The 24479-nt window shown below is 38.4% G+C and overlaps 2 protein-coding genes across 5 annotated transcripts in view; one reads left to right on the top strand and one right to left on the bottom strand.

Moving 5' to 3' along the window:
- Phka1 (phosphorylase kinase regulatory subunit alpha 1) overlaps positions 1-24479 on the top strand; it is a 124476-nt gene that overhangs the window by 71788 nt on the left and 28209 nt on the right. For 2 of the 4 annotated variants that reach the window (XM_004660933.2, XM_004660931.2), the window contains exons 15-21: positions 5514-5623; positions 7345-7489; positions 10985-11063; positions 17210-17376; positions 19377-19553; positions 21532-21623; positions 22575-22714. In XM_004660933.2, coding sequence (XP_004660990.1) covers positions 5514-5623; positions 7345-7489; positions 10985-11063; positions 17210-17376; positions 19377-19553; positions 21532-21623; positions 22575-22714 — 910 coding nt within the window. The remainder of the gene's footprint in view (positions 1-5513; positions 5624-7344; positions 7490-10984; positions 11064-17209; positions 17377-19376; positions 19554-21531; positions 21624-22574; positions 22715-24479) is intronic. The other 2 variants (XM_045140046.1, XM_004660934.2) reach the window with 1 other exon arrangement.
- Positions 13614-15032, bottom strand: LOC101596221 (eukaryotic translation initiation factor 2 subunit 3, X-linked-like). Its single transcript, XM_045140047.1, has one exon. The coding sequence runs from the start codon at positions 15030-15032 to the stop codon at positions 13614-13616; it is 1419 nt and encodes a 472-aa protein (XP_044995982.1).

The raw sequence follows: 24479 nt of genomic DNA, 5'->3' as shown, positions 1-24479 counted from the left end.
CATTTTGCAGTTGTGATTACATTAAGGAATATGTCATGAGTGTATTATCCTAGATTATTCAGGTGAGCCCCAAATACAATCTCAGTGGAGGATCAGACTATAGAAGTAGTTGTGGCAGCAGAAGCAAAGAATGAGAGTACTAGTGTTATGAGCCAGGATATTCCCATAGCCATTAGAATAAGTCTATGACAAGGGCTGGAGAGATGGCTTAGCAATTAAGGCACTTGTCTTCGATGCCTAAGGACCCAGGTTTGATTTTCCAGGTCCCACATAAGCCAGATGCACATGGTGACGCAAGCATCTGGACTTCATTTGCAGTGGCTAGAGGCTTTGGCATGGCCATTCTTTCTCTCTTTCTCTCCCTCTCTGTCTAATAAATAAATAAATAGTTAAAAAAAATAAGTCTATGACAAGGAACAGATTGTCCCCTGAAGTCCCCAGAAGGAACCAGCCCTTTTCTTTGTTTCTTTGTTTGTAGTCTTCAAAATTTTGGATTTTTGACTATTTCATATTTTAAGTTTTGGGGGAAGGAATGCTCTACCAGGAAAGTGTATGTGAATATTCCAAAATACAAAAAAAGTAATATAAAACACTTGAGGTCACTAGCATTTTGGATAAGGAATACTCCACCTATAACAGCCAAAAATACTGCCAGCTTGTGAAAGAGACAGACACAGACAATTCTGGGAAACTGTGAGCATCCCTTTGTGTGTCAAAGAAGACATATCAAGTATGATTAAGTTAAGGATTTTTTAGATGTGGAAGATTATTTTGGATTATCCAGGTGGGCCCTAAATTTAATCACAAGTGTCCTTGTACAGGGAAATCAGAGGGACATCAGGCTATAGAGTAAGAGATCTGATGACAGAAGCAAGATATTGGGCTGATAAGGTTCTGAGCCAAGAAATGTCCATATAATTTAGAAACTAAAAGAAGAAGAAATGAGTTCTTTCCTGGATACTTTGGTTTTGAGTTTTAGCATTATAATGCTAATTTAGTTTTCCATTCTCTAGAGCTGTGAGAGTATAAACTTGTATTGTTTTAAACTATTAAGTTTGTGATAGTTTGTTATGACACCAATAGAGAATTAATAACAATCTTTTATCTTTTTTTGTTTATTTTTATTTATTTATTTGAAAGCGACAGACAGAGAGAGAGACAGAGAGAGAGAGAGGAGAGTGGGCGCACCAGGGCTTCTAGTCACTGTAAATGAACTCCAGACGTGTGCGCCCCCTTGTGCATCTGGCTAATGTGGGTCCTGCGGAATTGAGCCTTGAACCTGGGTCCTTAGGCTTCACAGGCTAGCGCTTAACCGCTAAGCCATCTCTCCAGCCCAATAACAATCTTAAATCAAGCTACAAGGATTTATAACTGTAAGTCAAGATTAGCTCTTAGGGTTAAGTATGTAGCTTATTGGTAGAAAATTTGCCTAGTATGTATAAACATGGCTCTGGCTTCCGTCCCCAGTGTCTCTCCAAATTATTATATCTTAGATTATATGTTGCCATTTATAAATCTATTATAATGATGTGGGATGTGTGTGTGTGTGTGTGTGTGTGTGTAGGAATGTATATGCCACGGAGCTCATGTGGCGGTTAGAGGAGGTAGTAGTCAGCTTCACGTTGCTGGATGAACCTCTAACCAGGCACAGTTTATGGCAGGAAGGGATTTATTGAAGCTTAGAGATCCAAGGGACGTTCCATAATGGCAGAAGAAGCTGGCCTCCTTTCACAGGTCTACACAGAGAGAAATACCACCACAAGCATCGTAAGCAAGCACATTCCAGGAACCCCAGGCAGAGCTCAGACACTCTGCATACTTTCCACATCCACCCCCAAATATACCTTAGGTCTGGACCCTAGGATCCACGCATAGTACCACCTCCTCCAGCCAGGCTGGAGATCTAAGTTATAATCTTTAATAATCCCCTGAATTTATTGGGAGACATCCATTCAAACTACCACAGAGAACAACTTTTAGGTGCTCACATCCTCTGAAGCAGTGTCTCTACCCCCTACCCCTGCCCTGGCCTGAGTTTCTGGCCTCAAACTCATGACCCTCCTGACTAAACTGCCCAGATGCTGGGTGTACAGGTATGCGCTGCCATATCTAGCTCTTCTTATGATTTAAAGATAGTTTATGGTAAGCTTTGGTTATTGAGATTTGTCATATGTGTATAATTCCTATTACTTGTTTAACTTCACTGCAGCAGTCTGCACAGCACCTTCTGGCACTACAAATGCTAGCCACTGAGAAGGAAGCTATCATCTCAGCTCAAGCTTGATTTCCCTATTGATATTAGATTTGGCAGTGATTTCTAGGATGGATATAGTAATGAAGCCATGTACCATAAAAAGGAAAAAAATAGAGAAATTGAACTTCATAAAAATAAAACTTATGTGCCTCAAGGGAAACTGTCAACTTAGTGAAAAAGCAACTTACAGAACAGGAGAAAATATTTATAAATCATATATGATTAGAGATAGTATCTAGAAAATGTGAAAAACTATAACTTAATAATAACAATCAGATTCAAAAATGAGCAAATAACTTGAATAGACATTTCTTCAAGGAAGATATGTAAATGGCCAATAACAAGATGAAAAGATGCTCAACATCACTGATCATTAGGTAAATGTACATTAAAATCACAATGGAATGCCACTTTATGCCCATTATGATGACTATTGATGGAGATACCTAGAAACTAAAACCCCCATGCATTGGTGGTAGGAATGTAAAATGGCGCAGCTGCTATCGCTAACAGTATGGTGGCTCCTTGAAAAATTAAACATAGAATTGCTGTATGATTCAGGAATTTTAATTTTAGGTATATGCCCAAATGAAATGAAGTAAGTTGAATAGTTGTTTTCTTCAGTAACGTATAATATTGCTCACAATAGCTAAAAGGTGGGGCCAACTTAATGTCCATCAACAACTGGATGGAAAAGCAAAAGAGGTTATAAATAGAATGGAAGATTATTTAACCTTTAAAAAGAAGGAAATTCGGGGGCTGGAGAGGTAGCTTAGCAGTTAAGGCACTTGCCTGCAAAGCCAAAGGACCTAGGTTCAATCCCCCCAGGGCCCATGTAAGCCACATACACAAGGTGGCACATGTGTCTGGAGTTGGTTGCAGTGGCTGGAGCCCCTGGCGTGCCCATTCTCTTTCTCTCTCTTGATCTGCTCCCCTCTCCCTGCTTCTCTCTCTCTCAAATAAATAAAAATATTTCTTTAATAAAGAAGGTAATTCAGGACTGGAGAGATCTCTTAGCAGTTAAGGTACTTGCCTGCAAAGTCAAAGGACCAAGGTTTGATTCCCCAGGACCCATGTAAGCCAGATGCATGGCTCGTCCATTTTCTCTCTCTCTCTCTCCCCCTCCCTCCCTCTCTCTCTCAAATAAGTGGATGAAAGTAAAAAAAAATAAAAATAAGGAAATTCTACATATTCTACATGTGTTATAACAAATATGAACCTTGAAGACATTGTGTTAAGTGAAATAATCCAGTTATAAATGGACTACTGTAATTTTAGTTATATAAGCTACATTGAGTAGTTAAATTCATAGGTACAAAGTGGAATGGGAGGAGTTGGGTATGGGAATTTACTGTATAATAGGTATAGTATTTCAATTTGGAAAGATGGAAAGTTCTGTAGAGGTAAATAGTGGTGACATTCACACAATGCTGTTATTTATTTTAAGTCACAAAGCTGTGCTCTTAAAATTGTCACAATGATGTTTTATGTTATACATATCTTATTGTGATAAAATGATACATGAAGGATCAGTGAGTAAAGTAGTATGTATATTAATCTCATATTAAATGTGTGCTTTATTCATTGGAATCTGGATTCTGACCAGGGCATTGACCATTCTCTGTTGCTAGTCAATCTACAAATGATGTAACTCTAATAAAGACAGTACTTAGAATAAAGTGGGGCAAAAATCAAATACTCGAGAAAATATTTTGTAACCAAAAAGGATGAAGCATTCTAACAATATGTACATGAAAAGATATTCAATGTATTCAGTCCCTAGAGAGATAGTTCAGTGGATAAAGGTCCTTGCTCATAGGGCCTGATGACCTAGGTTCAACTCCCTTGTGCTCCAGTAAGCCAGATACACAAAGTGACACATGCATCTGGAGTTTGTTTGCAGTGGAAAGAGGCCCTGGTATGCTCATACTCTCTCTCCCCTCTCTCTTTCTGCCTCTCTCTGCTTGTAAATAAATAAAATTTTTTAAAAATGCCTGAGTCTCCAGTAAGTTGAAAAGGAGACATAAAGGTGGAGAAAGGAAGGGAGGAGGATACTTAATAGGTTGATATTGTATATATGTAATTATAATGATTGTAATGGGGAGGTAATATGATGGAGAATGGAATTTCAAATGGGAAAGTGTGGGGGTGGGGAGGGAAGGAATTACCATGGGATATATTTTATAATCATGGAAAATGTTAATAAAAATTAAAAAAAAATGCCTGAGTCTAATGGGACCATACATTCAAACTACCACTACAGCATACACTTCCTTAAAAAATATTCAGGCCGGGTGTGGTGGTACACACCTTTAGTCCTAACACTTGGGAGGCAGAGGTAGGAGGATTGCCAAGAGTTGTAGGCCAGCCTGAGACTTCATAGTGAATTTCAGGTCAGCCTGGGCCAGAGTGAGACCCTACCTCAGGGAAAAGAAGGATATTCTCACGGATTGGAGAGATGGCTTAGTGGATAAGGTGTTTGCCTGCAAAGCTAAATGACACAAGTTCGATTCCCCAGGTCCCATGTAAGCCATATGTACAAAGGGCACATGCATCTGGAATTTGTTTGCAGTAGCTACAAGCCCTGGCATACCCATTCTCGGTCCTCTCCCTCTCTCTCCCTCCCTCTCTCTCTCTCTCTCTCTCTCTCTCTCTCCTTGCAAATAAATAATTTTAAAAAAGATGTTCAGGGGCTGGAGAGGTGGTTTAGCTGTTAAGGCACTTGCCTATGAAACCTAAGGACCCATGTTCAATCTCTCTCCAAATCCCATATAAGCCAAATGCACAAAGGTGAGGCAAGCACAGGATCACAAACACCTGCTAGGTGGTGCAAGCGTCTGGAGTTTAATTCCAGTGGCTAAGGCCCTGGCATGCCAAATTTCTCCTACCTATCTAAAATAAAATAAAAAGTAAAATAAAAGATAGCCAGTGTATTTGAAGGGAAAAATCTTCTAGAAAAATATGTGTAGTGTTTATCTTCTGTTATATAGGAAAATTTCATGTGAATGAAAGCCATTTCCTCATTGTAAGAGGTACTAATTCAACAAAAGAAATTCTACTACATTTAACATAGACATCAATTATAAGCTAGATGTCAACTTTTGAATGCTAAACTGTAAAAAGAAGACTTTTTAAACTTAAATATTGGTGTGTATGTGTGTGTGTGTGTCTGTATATATGAATGTAAGTATCTATATGTAAAATGTATTTTTTATTTGTATGTTAAAAATATTCTGACGATTTCTCATTTCTGTGTCAGGCTGCAACAGTAAAATGAAACTCAGTGGACGACCTTACAGACTTATGGGAGTGCTTGGAACATCAAAACTGTATGACATTCGGAAAACTGTCTTTACTTTCACTCCACAGGTGGGTGAAATATGCTGGAATATGCTTTGAGGACTGGAAATAAGATGCAGATACATTGCAAAAATAAACTATTTATTGAAATTGGGACAACTCAAAGAGTTTCATACAGCTATTCACATATAAGTGGCATAGAAAATTGAACTGAACTTGCAGCACAGAGTTTTGCCAAGTGATTTTGACTATCAATTATAGTACTTGGTGTTATAGAAACTATGACAAGGGATTTTCCAAATGTTAAAGTACTTGCAAAGTTTCTTGCTTTCAAAGGTTAAACGAAGACTTATTTGTACTTATAAGTACAGTATACTCTTTCTTATTCAGTTACTATATTATGTGTTTTTTTAATGAGAGGGTCCCTTTTATTTACATGGAAGGCTTCAATATCCTCTTCTAAAGAAAAATGCTAACATTGTTAAGCTGTGTTAATACATATTAGTAGTCTGACATTTCTTAGCTGTGCAATAATAGAAAGAAAGCTCAATTATAAATATGTTTATATATGTAATTGTACATACATTTGTGTATATGTGAGGACATATATACATACATACAGGCAGACAGACAGAAAGAAATTGGTTTGGAAGAAGGCAGGTGTGATATCACATACCTATCATCCCAGCAGATGGGAAAGTGAGACAGGAGGATCATGAGTTCAAATCAAGGCCAACCTGAGCTACATAGTAAATTCAAAGTCAGCATGAACTACATAGCAAGTCTGTCTCAAAAATAAATAAATAAATAAATAACTCAGGGCAGGGGATGTAACTCAGTAGTAGAATGCTTGCTCAGCATGCACAAGGCCCTAGGTTGGATCTCCAGCAACACAATAAATATTTTCTGGAAAGAAAATTTAAATTCCCATTTGTCATCTTTTCTGAAATAGTGCAGATGAGATAAGCATAGACAAAGAGTAATTAATCCTAAACTGTGTCTCTGACTTTGTTATTTGATAGCCAGATGCCTTTGCTATTCCACATATTGTGTATGAACCTCACTTTTCCTATTAAAAGAAAAAACGTAAGTAGGGCATGCTGTAATCCCAGCACAAGAGGTAGGGTGTTTGTGAGATTGAGGCAGTCTGTATTACACAATGAGATCCCTATCTGAAAAAAAAGAGAGAGAGAAAGAAAAAGAAAGACAAATACTAGTTGGTTGTAGAATAAAATACAAGTATATACTTGAAAATATTTGACAGTAGTCACACACCTGAAAATATCAGGAAAAGGGCTGGAGAGATAGCTCAGTTAGCAAAGTGCTGCCTTGCAAGCATAAGAAGCCACATTAAATAGCTAGATGTGGTGATGTGTGCTTGTAATCCCAGCATTGTGAAGGAGGCCTTAGGGCTCATTGGCCAGCCAGTCTAGCCTACATGGTGAATTTGAGGTCAGTGAGAGAGCCCTGTGTGAAAAAAAGGTGGACAACACCTGAGGGATGACATGTGTCTCACAGTTGTCCTCTGGCCTGCAAACACACACACACACACACACACACACACACACACACACACACACACGACATACACCTGCATCCACATACAATATCAGAAACTGTTGTTACATGTACCACTGACCACCAAAAACTTCGGGAAATATTGAACATTAAACCTGGAAGGGTTTCCTCTGTAACATGTCATATTTCCTTATGAATATGTGAGCATTTATACAGTGGTGCCTGATATCTGTGAGCAAACTGTTCTTAAGGATTAGTATTATTTTTCTCAGTTTATAGACCAGCAACAGTTCTACTTGGCTCTGGACAATAAAATGATAGTGGAAATGCTCAGAACTGACCTCTCCTACCTTTGTAGCCGTTGGAGAATGACAGGCCAGCCCACCATCACCTTCCCTATCTCACACACCATGCTTGGTAAGGACTGTATGAAGCAGGAAACAAGTGTACTTTTGAAATAAGTTATAGGTTTTGGCTTTCAGCAGTCTGGAGTCCATGGTGAAACTACTTCTTGTGATTAATCTTTCTGCAATATTTAACCACCTTGTCTTTTGTTTTCTAAATTGTGGGGACACATGGAGTGAATAGGCATGTGAGGTTTCTGTTCTCTTGAAGCTTATGATTTAGAAGGTACACACAGACAATATGAAAAATACAAGAATATTTCAAATAATTTGAGATCCATGTTCCAAAACTGTAGCACAGAATAACAGGGTGGAGGGTGTTGTAGACAGCTACACAATGCTGGGACGAACATCTAACCAAACATAGTTTTATGGGAGAAAGCGATTTATTTCAAGCTTACAGATCCAGGGGAAGTTCCATCAATGGCCACAGACAGTATGAAAAGATACAAGACTATTTCAAATAACTTGAGAGTCATCATAATCTAAAACTGTTGCATAGAATACCTGGTTGGAGGACTACTTTAGATAATTGATTTCTAAGTTAGTTCACAGAAAATGTATTCATACAAGTCTTATTGATTATTTCATACAATTCTTTTTAAAGACTAAGTTCTGCATCAATTTTATTCTATCATAACATCACTATTTTATAGGTGAGTTCTCAGACTACTCCTTCCAAATCCTTGTTAACTGACACTGCAGAAATTTACAAAGGCTTTTGGTTTCTCTTTTTTGGGGTGGGAGTGGGGTGGGCTCCTGACACTGTTTGCTTGAATCTGGGTGAAAGGCTTTATTGTCCTCTCAGCTCCTGCAGGACTAGAGCCAATATTGAAACTGCTGCTTTCTGTCTGTATCTCTGCTGTTGCTTCCAAAGGTCTGTTTGTACTGCCAAAGTACATAGAACTTACTTTCATTTAAGAAGAATCGCATATCATAAGTCATTCCAAATCCAGACAGACTGTTAGGAATTTTGGTTACATCTCAAAAGTGTTTCAGAATAACAGAAGTTGAGGAAGTAGGATAGTCTTTCTTCTTTTTGTATTTCTTCTTAGGGCAATTAACAAGTATCCATTTAACAAGTACTATGTTCCCACAATTATCAGACAGTATAAAGTCTAATTGGAAGGGAAACATTAATGAATAAGAATAATAGAAAACAATTTAAGATGTTATATTAAGAAATACAAAACCAGGACTGGAGAGATGGCTTAGCGGTTAAGGCGTTTGCCTGCAAAGCCTAAGGACCCAGGTTCAATTCTCCGGGTCCCACATTAGCCACATACACATCATGGCACATGCATTTGGAGTTTGTTTGCAGTGGCTAGAGGCCCTGGCACGCTCATTCTCTTTCTCTCTCTCTCTCTCTCTCTCTCTCTCTCTCCCCCCCCCTGCCCCTCTATATATAATAAATAAATAATTTTTTAAAGAAAAGAAATACAAAACCACCAGAAGTTATCAAGTTGACAAAGAAAAAATTTCAACTGATTTGCAATTTGTAGAAAATTTTTGGATTGTTAATATTCAAATAGATGGAGGAAAGGAGAATGTGTATCTTAAATGAGGGTGGAATGCTGTAAGTGAGGCCTAGAGAAAGGAATGAGCTTATATTTGCGACTGATGAAGTGACCAATCTGAACATCATGGACTTTACCTGTTGAAGTATTATTATGAACCAAATTGTAAGGTCAGAACAGAGTATGAAGACTGTGAAAATGAAGAGATATTTAAAATAGCTTTTCTCATAAATTGAAACTTTCAAAAGGCTTTGTATGACAACACAGTATTTAGGAAATACTGGTTGGTGACTTTTGTAGTGAGAAGAGAGTGACATCAAAGGATCTAATGAATATGTAAGACAAAGAGAAGATATGCTGGATTGGTAGTTTTGTAGATAGAGGAAAGATGATACAATAGTCATTTTATTTTATTCTATTTTCATTTTTTATTCATTTGTATATGTTCATGTGTGTGTATGGGTGTGAACATGGTACCAAACACATGTAAAGGTCAGAGGACAACCTCAAGGTATCTGTTTTCTACTACTTTCTTTTTTAAAAAGATTTTTATTTATTTATGACAGACAGAGAGAGGGAGGGAGAAAAATTGAGAATGGGCACGCCAGGACCTCTGGCCACTGCAAATGAACTCCAGACGCATGTGCCACCATGTGCATCTGGCTTATATGGGACCTGAAGAATCAAACCAGGGTCGTTAGGCTTCACAGGCATGCTCCTTAACCACTAAGCAATCTCTCCACCCCTACTACTTTCTTTTGAGACAGGGTCTCTCTTGCTGTTTTGCCACTGTGTGTACCAGACTAGCTGGTCCATGAACTTTCGGATTCTACTGTTTCTGCCTCCCATTGCCATATGTGCATTGGTATCACAAACACTATGTAGACCTGCTGTTGTGGAATTCATGACAGAGCCCAAGATGGCCTTGATCTCTAGATATTCCTGCCTCTGCATTATGAGGATTTCCAGGCATGTACCACTGTGTCTGGCTCTCAAGAATCATTTTAACACCTATAAGTCAGGTTTTGGATAATTTTCTATGACAGATCAAGCTAATACTCTGATCATCTGTACTTCTGGGTAATTTATAAGCAATATAAATGTATTTATCAAAGTTCCACAGGCAACATGTAAACTGGTTTTATGCCTAAGTAGGGCCCAGTCTCTCTGCTTTCAAATGGCACATAGTTGCTACAGTTTCTGGAGTTGACAAATGTGTGTCCACATGTTCAAAGGGACTAAACCTTGATTTGTTTGTCCTCTCCTTCAACTTTGCTTGAGACAGCATCTTCCTTGTTCTGTTTTGCTGTGTGCACCAGCCTACCTGGAATACGAATTTCCATATTGTCCTGGCTCTACCTCCCTTTGCCCTAAGTGCATTGGGATCACAGCCACATGCACCACCTTGCATCCAGCTTTACGTGGGTGCTGGGAACTGAACTTTGGCTGACAGACTCACAAGCAAGCTCATTGCTATGGACTTATTTTTATTTCATAGAAAGGATAATTTAGAAAAGGCAGCTCACATGAGTATGTCTAATATGATCAGCTTTACTTAAAATCATATAATTAGTAGCCCTCTGTGAATTTATATGCCTATACACACATATACAGTAAAGCTCACTATGAGAGATAATATGTAGAAGATGTTTATGATAGTACATGACATATAACATTCAGTAAAGAGTTGTGCTGCTTTTGTAACCATGGAGCAATTATATACTCTGCCATCAGGTACTGTGCTCATTACCTGTGATAAATAAGATAATGTCTTTGAGAAACTCCCATCAATATAGTAGTCATAGTTCTTACTATTTGCTCATTCTGCAGTGCTGTTCATTCTCACATTGCTGACACAAACACAGGGTGGTCAATGAGGAGTGTCTTGCGTGTGCCATTACAACCAGAATGTTTGTTTGAAATACTTGAAAGATTCCCCACTGTTTCAAAGTTAAAACCACAAAGTTTGTTTTCAAATTCTCTATTTTAAGATGAAGATGGAACCAGCTTGAATTCAAGTATCCTGGCAGCACTCCGCAAAATGCAAGATGGCTATTTTGGTGGGGCAAGGTAAGTGGCCTATATCCTGAACCAGGGGAGAAGTAGAATGGGAAACTATCAAAAATGTCTTAGCCTTGCTTCTAATACAAGAAAGTTAAACTTACATTCAAAATAGATGTCAAAGCAACAAAAAATTGTAAGAATTCTCTGCAGTCCTTATCAAGGTATCATTATCAGGCAGCACATGAGATTGGCACATCACAGTATGACTGATATTAATCTTTTTTTTTTTTTTTTTTTGCTTTTTCGAGGTAGGGTCTCACTCTTGTTCAAGCTGACCTGGAATTAACTATGTAGTCTCAGGGTGGCCTCAAACTCTCGGTGATCCTCCTACCTCTGCCTCACAAGTGCTGGGATTAAAGGCATGTGCCACCATGCCTGGCTTATGATATTAATCTTGATTGCTTGGTTTAAATAGTCTTTGCCATCTCCATCTCCTTTCTCAAGCAGCCTTTGACCAAATGGTTGTAGCGTCCATTCATTCCTGCATAGGCAAATTATTTCCAATGTAGCTGTAAAGTCATGTTTCTGTATTTCTTTTTTTTTAAATTTTGTAACTTTAAAAAATATTTGTTTATTAGATACCGAGGGACAGAGGGAGAGAAAGAGAGAGAGAATGGACAGACGCACTAGGGCCTCTAGCTACTGCAAAAGAACTCCAGATGCATGTGCCATGATGCGTATCTGGCTAACATGGGACCTGAAGAATTGAACCTGGGTCCTTGGGCTTCGCAGGCAAGCACCTTAACCGCTAAGCTATCTCTCCAGCCCGTGTTTCTGTATTTTTCTCACTGTGTACATTCATTAATTGGAATTCCTTTTTATGCTTATGCATGAGCACAACGTAGTGGTGTTTGTGGTGTATGCATGTACTCTTATGGCACCCCATATGCAAATACACACCTGAGGTAGGGTTACTCACCTGTATAAGCTGGATTGGAACATCAGGTTAAGAACACCATTGTTTTTTGGCTTGATCTTTTTTTTTTTATTGTGCTGCTGGGTAGAGACAAGAAAATTTATATTTGCAATTTAATTTCATCAGTAACCTCAATTAATGAGCACTTTCTCAATAAAATAACATCTTCTGTTGACAACCACAACCATAAGGTACATTGTTTTCATTCACTCCTGTGGATAACCATTACATTAAGCACAGTGCTTTACAAAGCTGCTGAAATTCACATGGCTGCTTAAAATGAATTGTAAGACATTTATTTCCAATTCTGGTGAGATTAGATTTTAAAAAATTAATGTTTGGTTAAGAATTTATTTTATGTAAATGTCTTCATGCTACAATACAACCCTTCAAAGTTTATCAAGTACATGTCAGTATTCACCCTCAAAACATTTAAATTTAAATAATGACCTATAGCCACAGCTTCTAAACTCCTGTAAGGCAGCATCAATATCTGAAAGAGAACACTATTAACTGTAGTATAAATTCCCCTCTCAATGAAAATTTAAAGCAAATTAAAGATTACCAAATTACTAAACCTCAGTAGAATTCATTACTTAATATGCCTACTTAACTTTCTAAACTTGTTTCTTTTAAAAACTTGTTTTTAATAGAATCAATATCTGAACACTACATCAAAGCAACTTTTTCCCCTGTTTTGTAAAAGCTTACCCTAACAATTCTCATGTCATCTGGAATTGAGAATCATTGTTCTACCAGAATGGCAAAGCAGAAAACATAAGTAAAAACTTAAAAGCACAGTGTAAGAAAAGTTCAGGGGCATGGAGAATGATATATAAAAATCAAAAGGGCTCACTCAATTTTTTGAACATCTTTCACCTTTTGTAAGGTCCAAAGCCAAAGATTAACATGTATTACAGTCTACAGATGTCATTACCATATCAACTAACAATACCCAAGGTTGGGGTGAAGACAGTAGAGTGCTTATAGCAGCCAAGAGGCCCAGGGCTCCATCCCCAGTTCCACTAAAACAAAATCCACCAGAGAGTAAATCCTGGAAAGAGCCTGACGAGTTCACTAAAATCATCTGGCATACTAGTGGGGAAGACTAACTTCAGGCCCATGGGAATGAGCACTCATATTCTAGGAGTCAACCTCCTGTGAGCCTGTTTGTATTGTTTTTGCTCAAAATTTTAAAGACATAATAATACAAAATATGAGAGTCAAACAAAAAGGAGCTAGTCTTCAAGGAAAATTTGTATCTATCAGTTTTTACTAGAAAAGTCCTTTATTGTTGAGCTACTGAAAGAGAATTCATAAAAAAGAAAAAATTCATTTCAGATAAATTCTATGATAGGTTATTTTAAACATCCTGACTGTATAAATTAGACATTTTGGAATGCTTTAACCTCTGTGAAAATGTAGGTTCAATCTAATTGTATACCAATTTTTACACTTATCATAGACCCTATATTGTTCTGGAGGTTAGCTTTTCATCATGCAAAAATGAGAATAAACTTATAGCTACCTATCAAATGAAGGAGCTGTGAAATTATTCCTCTAATATTGCTTTGAAAATATACCTCTAGTTTTTAAACGAAGTTCTAACTCTTCCAAATGTATTGTGTAGCTGGGAGTTTTCAGTCATCATCTACGGTTGGCTTGATTGTCACTCCTCTTCTTATCTGACCCCAACCAATTAAGCGCCAATGTTTCTCAACTCTTCGGCTAAGGGCAATTTTTTCTCCTACTTCTGTGCACACAGGATTAGTCAAAACAATTTTGCCCAAATCAGCCTTCACAGCACTAACTCTCCCTCCTGTTGACAAGGATCCGATGTTGACCATAAGCACTTCATTCTTAGACAGCTTTTGGACCTTTGCTGCTTTCTTGTCTCCTTCAGTGCGTACACCTAGAAGGCGTCTCAGTAGGAAATAGGAAATTTCTAACTCAGTGAATATCTCAGGTAAAGCTCCAACAGCACCAAGCACTTGTCCCACCATTCTGTCAGCCCGGCACAAAGTAGGGTCAATTTTTGTTCCAACTCCAATAAGACCTCCTGGAGCAGCATACTGAAGATCATTATGCTCCGCAAAAAGTGATACAATTTTGGAAAAGATTGGTTTACACATAAGTTTCCCTTCACTATCTTTGGAAACAATACCGGGTCGCACTTCTATCTCCTGGCCCACCTTTAATACTCCTTTTAGAATACTACCACCAGCCACACCACCCTTAAGGTCATCAACTTCACAGCCAGGTTTGTTGACATCAAATGACCTAATAACAATGAGTCGAGGTTCTGAAGTAAAGTCTGGTGGGGGTACTGGAATTTTCTTTACTATGTACTCACAGATGACTTCAATATTGTATTTAAGTTGAGCAGAAATTGGAATAATTGGAGCTCCTTCTGCCACTGTTCCTTGTACAAATGCAAGAATTTGTTCATATTGTTCTTTAGCCTGACTTTCTTTTACCAAATCAATTTTATTCTGTAGGTTCAAAATATGCTTGAGTTTCATGATTTCTATTGCAGCTAGGTGTTCTGAAGTCTGAGGCTGAGGGCAAGATTCATTACCAGCTATTAATAGAAGAGCTGCATCCATCACTGCTGCACCGTTCAGCATCGTAGCCATCAAAATATCATGGCCAGGACAGTCAACAAAGGACACATGCCTGACTAATTTGAAGTTTCCTTTAGTTCCTGGAATATCTGTAGGAAACTCATCAGGTGTTCCACTTCCACAAGACCTATAACATTCTGGCCGAGGACAACTTGGGTCATCAAGTTTATAAATCTTAGCATTAGCATATCCAAGCTTGATTGTAATGGTCCTTTCAAGTTCATTTTTGAATCTGACCGTGTAAACACCGGAAATGGCTTTTACAACAGTAGATTTCCCATGCGCTACGTGACCAATTGTACCTATGTTAATCGTAGCTTGTCTGCTGATAACTTCATGTGAAAGTGGTGTTAACTTCGTAATGTCCAAAGTAGCAAGATCCTGTCGTGAAAGGTGCGGCTGCCCAAGAGTCACTCCAACCTCACCCCCCGCCATCTTGCCCCAAGAGGAAGGACTGGCTTGATCTTTTTTTGAGATGGAGTCTCCTTTTACTGATTTCAGAATTTGCAGGGCTCTGAAGATTTTTGTTTCTGCCTCCCCCTTGCAGGACTTAGGTTACAGGTTCATGTGGCCACACCCATTTATTTTATGTGTAGTTTGGAGATTTGAACTCTGTAGTCTCAGGCCCCCTCAGACTCTCATGTGTGTGCAGGAAGTGCACTTAATCACTGAGCTCAACTTTGTGGCTAGAGAGATGGCTTAGCAATCAAGGTGCTTGCCTATGAAGCCTGAGGACCCAGGTTTGAATCCCCAGTACTCACATAAGCCAGATGCACATAGTGACACATGCCTCTGGAGTTCAGTTGCAGTGGCTAAAAGCACTGATGTGCCCATTCTCCCCTTTCTCTTTCTCATAATAAATAAATTAAAATAAAATATATTTTAAAAACCTTTTGCTAGGTGTGGTGGTGCATGGCTTTAATCCTAGCACTCAGAAGGCAGAAATAGGAGGATTACCATCAGTTCAAGGCGAGCCTGAGACTACATTGTGAATTCCAGGCCAGCTTGGGCTAGAGCAAAACCCTTCCTTGAAAAAAAAAGTTCTCTTCTTTATTTTGTAATATTCATGATTCTTATTTTATTAAATATGTCATGATCTGTCATTATATTATTTTTCAAATTATCCAAGATCTGGCTCTCAGTAGCCTTTTCAAGCTGGCTTCTTTATAAAATTATTACTACTGATTTTCCTTTTGTATTTTATAATTGACTTTTATAAGTGGGGGAAGACATGGCTTATAATTTACTATAATATATAAAATATTCAAGTACCATGTCTTATGTTCAAAATAGTCTTTGTTTGTTTGTATGTTTTTCAGGTAGGATCTCTCTCTAGCCCAGGCTGACCTGGAATTCACTATGTAGTCTTAAGCTGGCCTCAAATTCACAGTGATCCTCTTACATCTGCCTTCCAAGTGCTGGGGTTAAATGTGTGCACCACCACACCTGGCCAAAAAGGTCTTTTGATAGGAATTTTTTTAAGATTAAAAAAATTATTTGAAAGAGGGAGAAATAGACACACACACACAGACAGAGGGAGAGAGAGAGAGAGAGAGTGAGCGAGAGAGAGGGAGAGAGACAGAAAGAGAGCAGGCAGACAGAGAGAGAGAGTGAGAAAATGGTCATGCCAGGGCCTCTTGCCTCTGCAAATGAACTCCAGACGCATGTGCCACTTTGCATCTGGCTTTACATAGGTACTGGGGAATTGAACCCAGACCATCTGGCTTTGCAAGCAAGTGATTTAATGGCTGAGCCTTGATAGAATTTTTAAATAATGTGACTTTTTGCTACTTATCTTCATTCTCTCGTGACTCCTTTAATAGCTAATGCAAATTTTCACCAGGCATTTAACGTACCTAGCAACAAAGCATGTTGTTGGAAAAGAGCATAACTAATCTACTAGAGGATTATGAATCCATAATTGTTGCCTTTCATTTAAAAAAAAAAAAAACAGGGCTTAGCAGTTAAGTGCTTGCCTGTGAAGCCTGAGGACCCCGGTTCAAGGCTCGATTCCTCAGGGTCCACATAAGCCAGATGCACAAGGTGGCTCATGCATCTGGAGTTCCTTTGTAGTGGCTAGAGGTCCTGGCACACCCATTCTCTCTCACTGTCTCTCTATCTCCCTCTTTCTCTCTCTGTCTCTCGATATCACGTAAATAAATAAAAATAAACAAGAAAAAAAAATCCTAGCCAGGCGTAGCGATGCATACCTTTAGTCCCAGCACTTGGGAGGCAGAGGTATTAGAATTTCCATGAGTTTAAGGCCATCCTGAGACTACATAGTAAGTTCCGTATCAGCCTGGGCTAGAGTGAGACCCTACCTCGAAAAAAAAGTCCTAAATGCAATGCCTTAGAATGCTGTGAAATTTCACTTGACATTTTATATTTTATATGACTTGTGAATATTTGTAAGCTCCCAACATGTTTAAAATGCTATGTATTCTTTTATTGCTAAGATGGGGGACTATCTATCTATCATCTGTGGCACTGAGGCTGAGCTTGGGGGCCTTCCATATGGTAGGCAAGTGCTTAACCAACTACACCCTCAAGATTGTATTATTTTGAAAAGGCTCTTCCCTGATTTTGCTTTCTATCTTCCTTCTAATTGTAAGGATTCAAACAGGTAAATTGTCAGAGTTTTTGACAACATCTTGCTGCACACACTTAAGCTTCATGGACCCTGGTCATGAGGGTAAGCTGTACAATGAAGATTATGATGAGGACTATGATGAGATAGAATCTGGCAACTGGATGGATGGCTATGATACAAGCAGTAATGGTAAGGGGGCTTCATAAAGCACTGGTTGCCTGGACAAGAATACCAACTGTTGTATGGCTTCTTCATCTATAATAATTCATGCTGCCAGCAGTCTCACCATATATCATCTCACTCCTCTTTAATACACCTCAAGTTCTACTTTTGTTTGGCTTCACTTTTCTTCCCTCTACTTATATTTGGTTTTTGGTCTAATATCTCTGTGGTGATGAGTATGGAGTTGGACTGTGCCTTCCTAAGTTTAGGAAAGATTTCTTTCTTAGGCATTTGAAATGGATGATGATTTGAAATGGGAAGAAACAATGTAAGGGTAATAGGTATTTAATCAATTATGTAGTTTTAAAAAAAATACATGTGTAGTAATTTTGACATTAAAAGCATCGAAGAATTATCCTTCTAGTTATCTAAAACTTGGCTTTGGCAGTTTTTATTGTCTGAATATTTGACAGCAGTAACAAACATAATCTCACATGTATAATAAACCAACACATTATCAGGCCAAAGTACTATTTCCTTCTTTGGGCTCAGCAGTTGCTCACTCAATATATATTTATTCACTCAATATTTTGGAGGGTTTTGTTGTTGTTCTTTTTAGATAGGGTCTTGTTCTAGCCCAGGCTCACCTGGAATGCACTATGCAGTCTCAGGCTGGCTTCAAATCCACAATGTTCCTCCTACCTTGGCCTCCAGAGTGCTGGAATTAAAGGCGTGCACCACCATACCCAGCAATGTTTATTTTTCTAAGTTAGAAATAGTTTTAATTTCTTCATCAGAAAAGTGTATCATGTACAAGCCTCTTTGCTACTACCAATAATAATTAAAGACATTAATTATATCTATCTTGGCATAAAACATTTTGAAAATTAAATTAAAATGATCATACATTCAGATTGTTTGCTGTTCCATAGACAGTTGTGATTTCTATCTGTATCACCCATTTCCTTGGATTACTTAAAAACATATCATACATATTATAAATTTGATTTCTAGATATGTTCATCAGAGGTCTCACAATACATATATTAATTGGTCATCAGTCCTTCTATAGGTAGAGAGAGCTTCACTCCATATTCTTGATAATCCTTCACTCAAGTATCTGGATTATATTCAAGGTTAAAGCCTTTGACACTAGGATGTCATTGAAGATGAGCTGCATTCCTATAGCTCTGTTAATTTCCATTAGTCACATCAGAGTACAGAAAGACAACTGGAGAGCTCACTGGTGATTGTCTAGAAACAGATGATGCATGACTGACTTAGACAACATCAGTTCTGATGTGGGCAGTGTGCTTATCTAACTGTACACATTGTGAGCATTCATATTAAAGCACATTATCTGTATTCAGAGATGTTGCAGAAGACGTCGGAGAGATAGCCCAAGAGAATAGGGACCATATCTATCTTCTTTATTGACACTTAACACCTAAGATATATAGTAAACAACAGATAGTTTGTGAATAAATAAATGATGTGACTAAAGGGCCAATGTGTCCTTCACTAGTGCCACATGAAAATATTTTTGTTAGTAATTAGAATTTCTATTTGTAGAATCTTGTCACAACTAAACTCACCATTTGGTGACAGACATTTGCCCTTGCCTAAGGCTTCCTCACAAAAGTCGCCTCCTACTTGAAGGGGCCTGTTATGCTGCTTCCCCACTACTCTCTTCCCACTTCCACCACTACCATCACAGAGAGAGATACAGATTATGAAATACTTGCCCCACCTGTTCTAGAATAAATTCATGCTGCTTTCTGGAATCTTACCTGTATCTCAACAAAGTTGAAGGACAAGAGGGTCCTGGTAAATGGGCATAGTCTTTAAATCTTAATCTATGAGGTTGTTTAATGATCACAGGCTTTTCTCCCCATAACCTAAAAACTGCCCACTTTTGGTGCTGTGTTATGGATATAGGAGCCAGTCATTCTGATTGCTGGGGTACATTTTAAAGTAACTAAAATGTTCATTTTTTTTCTCTTCCCCTTCCCTCACTAAACTTGCAGCTCGCTGTGGTGATGAAGTTGCTCGTTACTTAGATCACCTCTTGGCACACACTGTTCCCCATCCTAAACTAGCTCCTACCTCACGGAAAGTAGGGCTAGATCGCTTCCGAACTGCTGTACAAACAACCTGCGATTTAATGTCCTTGGTGACCAAGGCCAAGGAGCTGCATGTACAGAGTGAGTAATGCCATGACTTCCTAGAGTCAGGCACAGGCTGATGTGAAGCCCAGGATGGGGGCAGGTCATTGATAACACCATATGCAGGAACTCTGTTTGGTTCACTGCTTTGTTCCCAGCCTCTTGGACAGCACCTAGAACATAGTGGACACTCAGATATTTGTGAAAACAGTGAATTGGATACAGTCTTGCTGTGGATAGTACAATGTAGTCTGGTTTAAGCAAGAACACAGTAAGGAGAGACAAGACAAGAGAGCATATTCAATTTTAGTATAAAAGTTAAAAATGGGGGGGAGGCCTGAAGGGATGGCTTAGCGGTTAAGGCATTTGCCTGCAAAGCCAAAGGACCCAATTGTGATTCCCTAGGACCCGTTTTAGCCAGATACACAAGGGGGCACAAGCCTCTGGAGTTAGTTTGCAGTGGTTGGAAACCCTGGTGTGCCCATTCTCTCTCTCCCCCCTTTCTCTGTCAATATAAATATATTAATTTTTAAAATGTTAAAAGTGGTAAGAGCTTTATCCTTTGGAAAAAATACTCCTTTGGAAGTAATTTTGTTTACAGACTATTATAGGGTAGCCAAGGAGAGAAAGAAAGGGAGAGAGAGATTCCCTTTCCCTTTAATCTATAGGTGGTTCCCCTTAGCCAGCTGAAAGTGTGCACTCAGTTGTTCTAGCCTTGTAGATCTCAAATGTAATAGTCATTCTTCACAACATTGCCAAACTCCTTCCCAAGACTAGTACCCTCCTTCAGTAATGTTTTTAATGGGGTTGTCTTCTAAGTATTGCAGGAATAGTTAGGAATAGTTAGTTGTGGTTCCTATGACTGTTTAATGCTTCTATGAAAGGTACATCTGAAAGAGAGAAAGGCTCCTTGGCCATACCTAGATGACTTGAATATTTATTATACTTATGGTCTGAATGATTGAGATGCATGTTCTTTCTACCTAAAACTTTATTGACCATTACTAACCAAAGATATTAAGTGTGAATACTTGGGAATAATTTAACATTTATCATAGAAAAAACTTAGCATACCCTTTTGGTGTGCTCGCTCGAGAAGGAACTTACACGAAGACATGCACTTTACTAAGCCACCTTTCTCGGTTGTGAATCAGAAAACGTGAACTTAATTCCCAGCTGTGCTATTTACTTGCCTGAACCATTATTTGAGTTCTGTATCACCTCTCTGTGTCTATAACATGGTGAAAATGACAAGGGTCTCTCTTTAAATGTTATGGTAAGTATTTCAACAATGTAAGTAAAAGAAATCTTAGGAATATCTCCAAGTTGATCAGTCTACATGTTTTTGATTCCCTGGATAGAATCATCTAGTCACCTATTCTCAGGGAAATCTAATCACTAGAAATCAAGTGCTCTCCTAGAAAAGTTCAGGAAGTATAAAATGTAACTGGATTCTTTGTGGTTTGTTTGATTATATTAACATGTCAATGATAGCACTATTGTTGCAGTGATCATATTTGTAAATTTTTTTAAATTTTTTATTTATTTATTTGAGAGTGACAGACACAGAGAGAAAGACAGGTAGAGGGAGAGAGAGAGAATGGGTGCTCCAGGGTTTCCAGCCTCTGCAAACGAACTCCAGACGCGTGCGCCCCCTTGTGCATCTGGCTAACGTGGGACCTGGGGAACCTAACCTCGAACTGGGGTTCTTAGGCTTCACAGGCAAGCGCTTAACTGCTAAGCCATCTCTCCAGCCCCATATTTGTAAATTTAATACCTTATATATCTAGCTTATGGTGAAATTCTAGAAAATCAATTCAAAATATATTTATTAATTTGATATTATGTAAATTATTTAATATCCAAATTTCTTTTCATTGATATTAACCAAGGAAAAATACACCATGCTGGTCCTTTAAAGAACTGACCCATATATTACATCATAGTTTATGTCAACCATAATTTTCATTAGTCCCCTAGATATTTAATTCTTCCCATAAATGTCAACCTTTCGCAGATGTTCACATGTATCTTCCTACGAAGTTATTTCAGCCTTCTCGGCCTCCACTCAACTTACTTGACTCACCTCAGTCTCCACAGGATGACCAGGTAAACGTGTACATGTGATATTTCTATCAACTTTATTCAAAACTGCCATATTTATGGAAAACGGAATTAGACATTATGGTTCCTGTTGTTAAGTGGTGGTAGAAAAAACACACTTTTAATCCCAAAAATCAGCAGGCAGGAGTAGGGGAATCACTGTGAATCTGAGGCCAGCCTGGGACTACAGAGTAAGTTCTAAATCACCCTGGGCTAGAGTGAGACCCTGCTTAAAAATATAAAAACAGCAGCAAAAAAGAAAAAAGAACAATTTTGTGAAGGCATAAATAAATAAATAAAAATCTTTTTATAGATGTATATGATGTATATTGATTTTATCCCCATCCAGATACTTTCCTTTCTTTCCCATCCCTCTTCCATTGAACCCCCTCTTCTTTCCAACTAGTTCGTATTCTACTTGGAGTTTCTTTTCCCTTCTCCACCACCCATAATGGAATGTTGAAGAGCTCATTATTGTGCAGGTTTTATACAGGCAACAACAGTCACTATGAGGTCATGAATGCAAGGACCATTTCATGTCCAGAAGACAGCATTCCAAAGCACTCCTCCTCCCCATCTTTTAGCGCTTATACTTCAGTTCACCTTAAAGAAAGCAAGTTTCTAGTTAGACTATGTAAATTTCTATCTACTTTGCTTTATATGTATGTCATGATGATTTCATTGTTTTGGGTTTGCTTCTTCTCAATATTTAGAAATTTTATTTATTTATTTTGAGAAGGGTTAGACAACCCAGGCTGATTTCAAATTTGATATGCAGCCAGGATGATCTTGAGCTCCTGATCCTAATGCCTCAGCCTCTCAAGTGCTGGGGTTACAAGTGTGTACCATCATACAAGGATGGGAATGTTTTAGATGTAGAAATATAGCTCATTGTAGGACATAATTTAGTTGAAAACTTGTGGACTTAATTCCTTTATATCATTTCTCACACTAAAGGTGCCTTCTGTCCGTGTAGAAATACATGTTCCCAGAGACCAGTCTGGAGAAGTGGACTTCCAAGCACTGGTTTCACAGTTGAAGGAGACCTCAAGCTTACAGGAACAAGCTGATATACTCTGTATGTTGTATACAATGAAGTAAGTGAAAGACATTATTAGTATACTTTAATGTTCATATTGAAGATACATAGTAGAGTGTGTTAGTCAACTTTCCATTATTATAACAAATACCAGAAATAATCAGATTATTAAAAAGGCTATTTGTAAGGCTCATATAATTCCTTATTTTAACATTAGTCTTTAATAGAAAACTATATTAATATGTAAGTTGTCTTCATTTACTGTTTCTTTCACTTCAAAATTCATTTGAAAATAAACTATTTATGTGTGTACATGCATACATGTCAGTCCCTCTTGGAACTATAAACAAATACGAGACACATGTATCACTTTGTGTGTATGGCTTTATGTAGGTACTGGGGAATCAAATGTAGGCCAGTTGGTTTTATAAGCCAGCACCTTTAACCACTGTGCAGTCTCTCCAGCCCTCAATACTCATTTTTAACATAGTTCAAAAAGCTGGGCTGGAGAGATGGCTTAGTGGTTAAGCGCTTGCTTGTGAAGCCTAAGGACCCCAGTTCGAGGCTCGATTCCCCAGGACCTACGTTAGCCAGATGCACAAGGGGGCACACGCATCTGGAATTCGTCAGTGGCTGGAAGCCCTGGCACACCCATTCTCTCTCTCTCTCTCTGACTCGTTCTCTGTCTGTTGCTCTCAAATAAATAAATAAAAATAAACCAAAAAATTTAAAAAAAGTTATCATGACTGGTAAGTGAAAATACAAAAAGTATATTTTTAAATTTTTCTCCTAGTAAAAGATCAAGTTTCTACTAATGTTTAACGGGATTCATACTGTTAAATACTTAGTGCTGTAGTTACTTGCTTGTTTCTGAGAAAAAAAAAATCATCCAACAAGGTGTGGGAAGATAGATTGGCAGTTGGGACATTTTCCTGCAGAGCCTAGGGACCCAGGTTCAATTCCACAGGACCCTCGTAAGCCAGATGCTTACAAGGGAGCACATGCATCTGGAGTTCGTTTGCAGTGGCTAGAGGCCCTGGCATGCCCATTCGCTTTCTTTCTTTCTATTAGCCTCTTTCTCTCTCTCAAATCAATCAATCAACAAATTAAATATTTTTTAAATATCCACAAAAAAAACAGCATATGGAAATAAAGGGTTTATTTATGCTTAGTGTGGGTAGGGGGCGGGTTCCTCATGGCATGGCAGAACAGAGGCTCCACAATAGGCAGAAAGTAGCAACAAAAGTGAGAGAGCTCTGACAAGGGGTCCTGTACTATAACATCCTAAAGCTTGCCCCAAGCAGCACACCTCCTACAGCAAGGCTCTACCTCCCAAATTGCCACCAGTTGGGGACAATCATGTGAGGCTATGGGGGCATTTCATATTCAAACTACCATTCCTAGCTATTTGGAATTATGATTCAAGAGTAAAGGGTATGATCAACCTTTAAATAATGTAAAAATCCTCAAGTTATATTGATTATTTTGACTATAAAATTACCCTTTGGATTTAAAAAAAGGCAAACAAAAAGGTTTTATTTTGGGTCAAAGATTTTTTTTGGGGGGGGAGTGAGGTATGGTCTCACTATAACCCAGACTGACCTGGAATTCACTATGTAGAAATCTGATTTACTTTTGAATTCTTTGTAGCCTCTGAATTTCTCTTTTGATGGGACTTTAATGACTGCAATATCAATTGCCATCTCCCTGGAACTGATTTCAGGCTAACAGTGAGAGCAGTACTCCGGTCACCACTTCCTCTGCAATGACTCCTGGGCTCTATCAGATGTGGTAGAGTTAGCCCGTCTAGTGGAATGTCATAT

The sequence above is a fragment of the Jaculus jaculus genome, chromosome X (genome assembly GCF_020740685.1).
Source record: "Jaculus jaculus isolate mJacJac1 chromosome X, mJacJac1.mat.Y.cur, whole genome shotgun sequence".
Lineage (NCBI taxonomy): Eukaryota > Metazoa > Chordata > Mammalia > Rodentia > Dipodidae > Jaculus > Jaculus jaculus.
This window is presented reverse-complemented; position numbering and strand designations above follow the sequence as displayed.

What these genes read in the sequence shown, in the direction of transcription:
- LOC101596221 (XM_045140047.1), bottom strand. Translation starts at nt 15,032, where the DNA reads ATGGCGGGGGGTGAGGTTGGAGTGACTCTTGGGCAGCCGCACCTTTCA.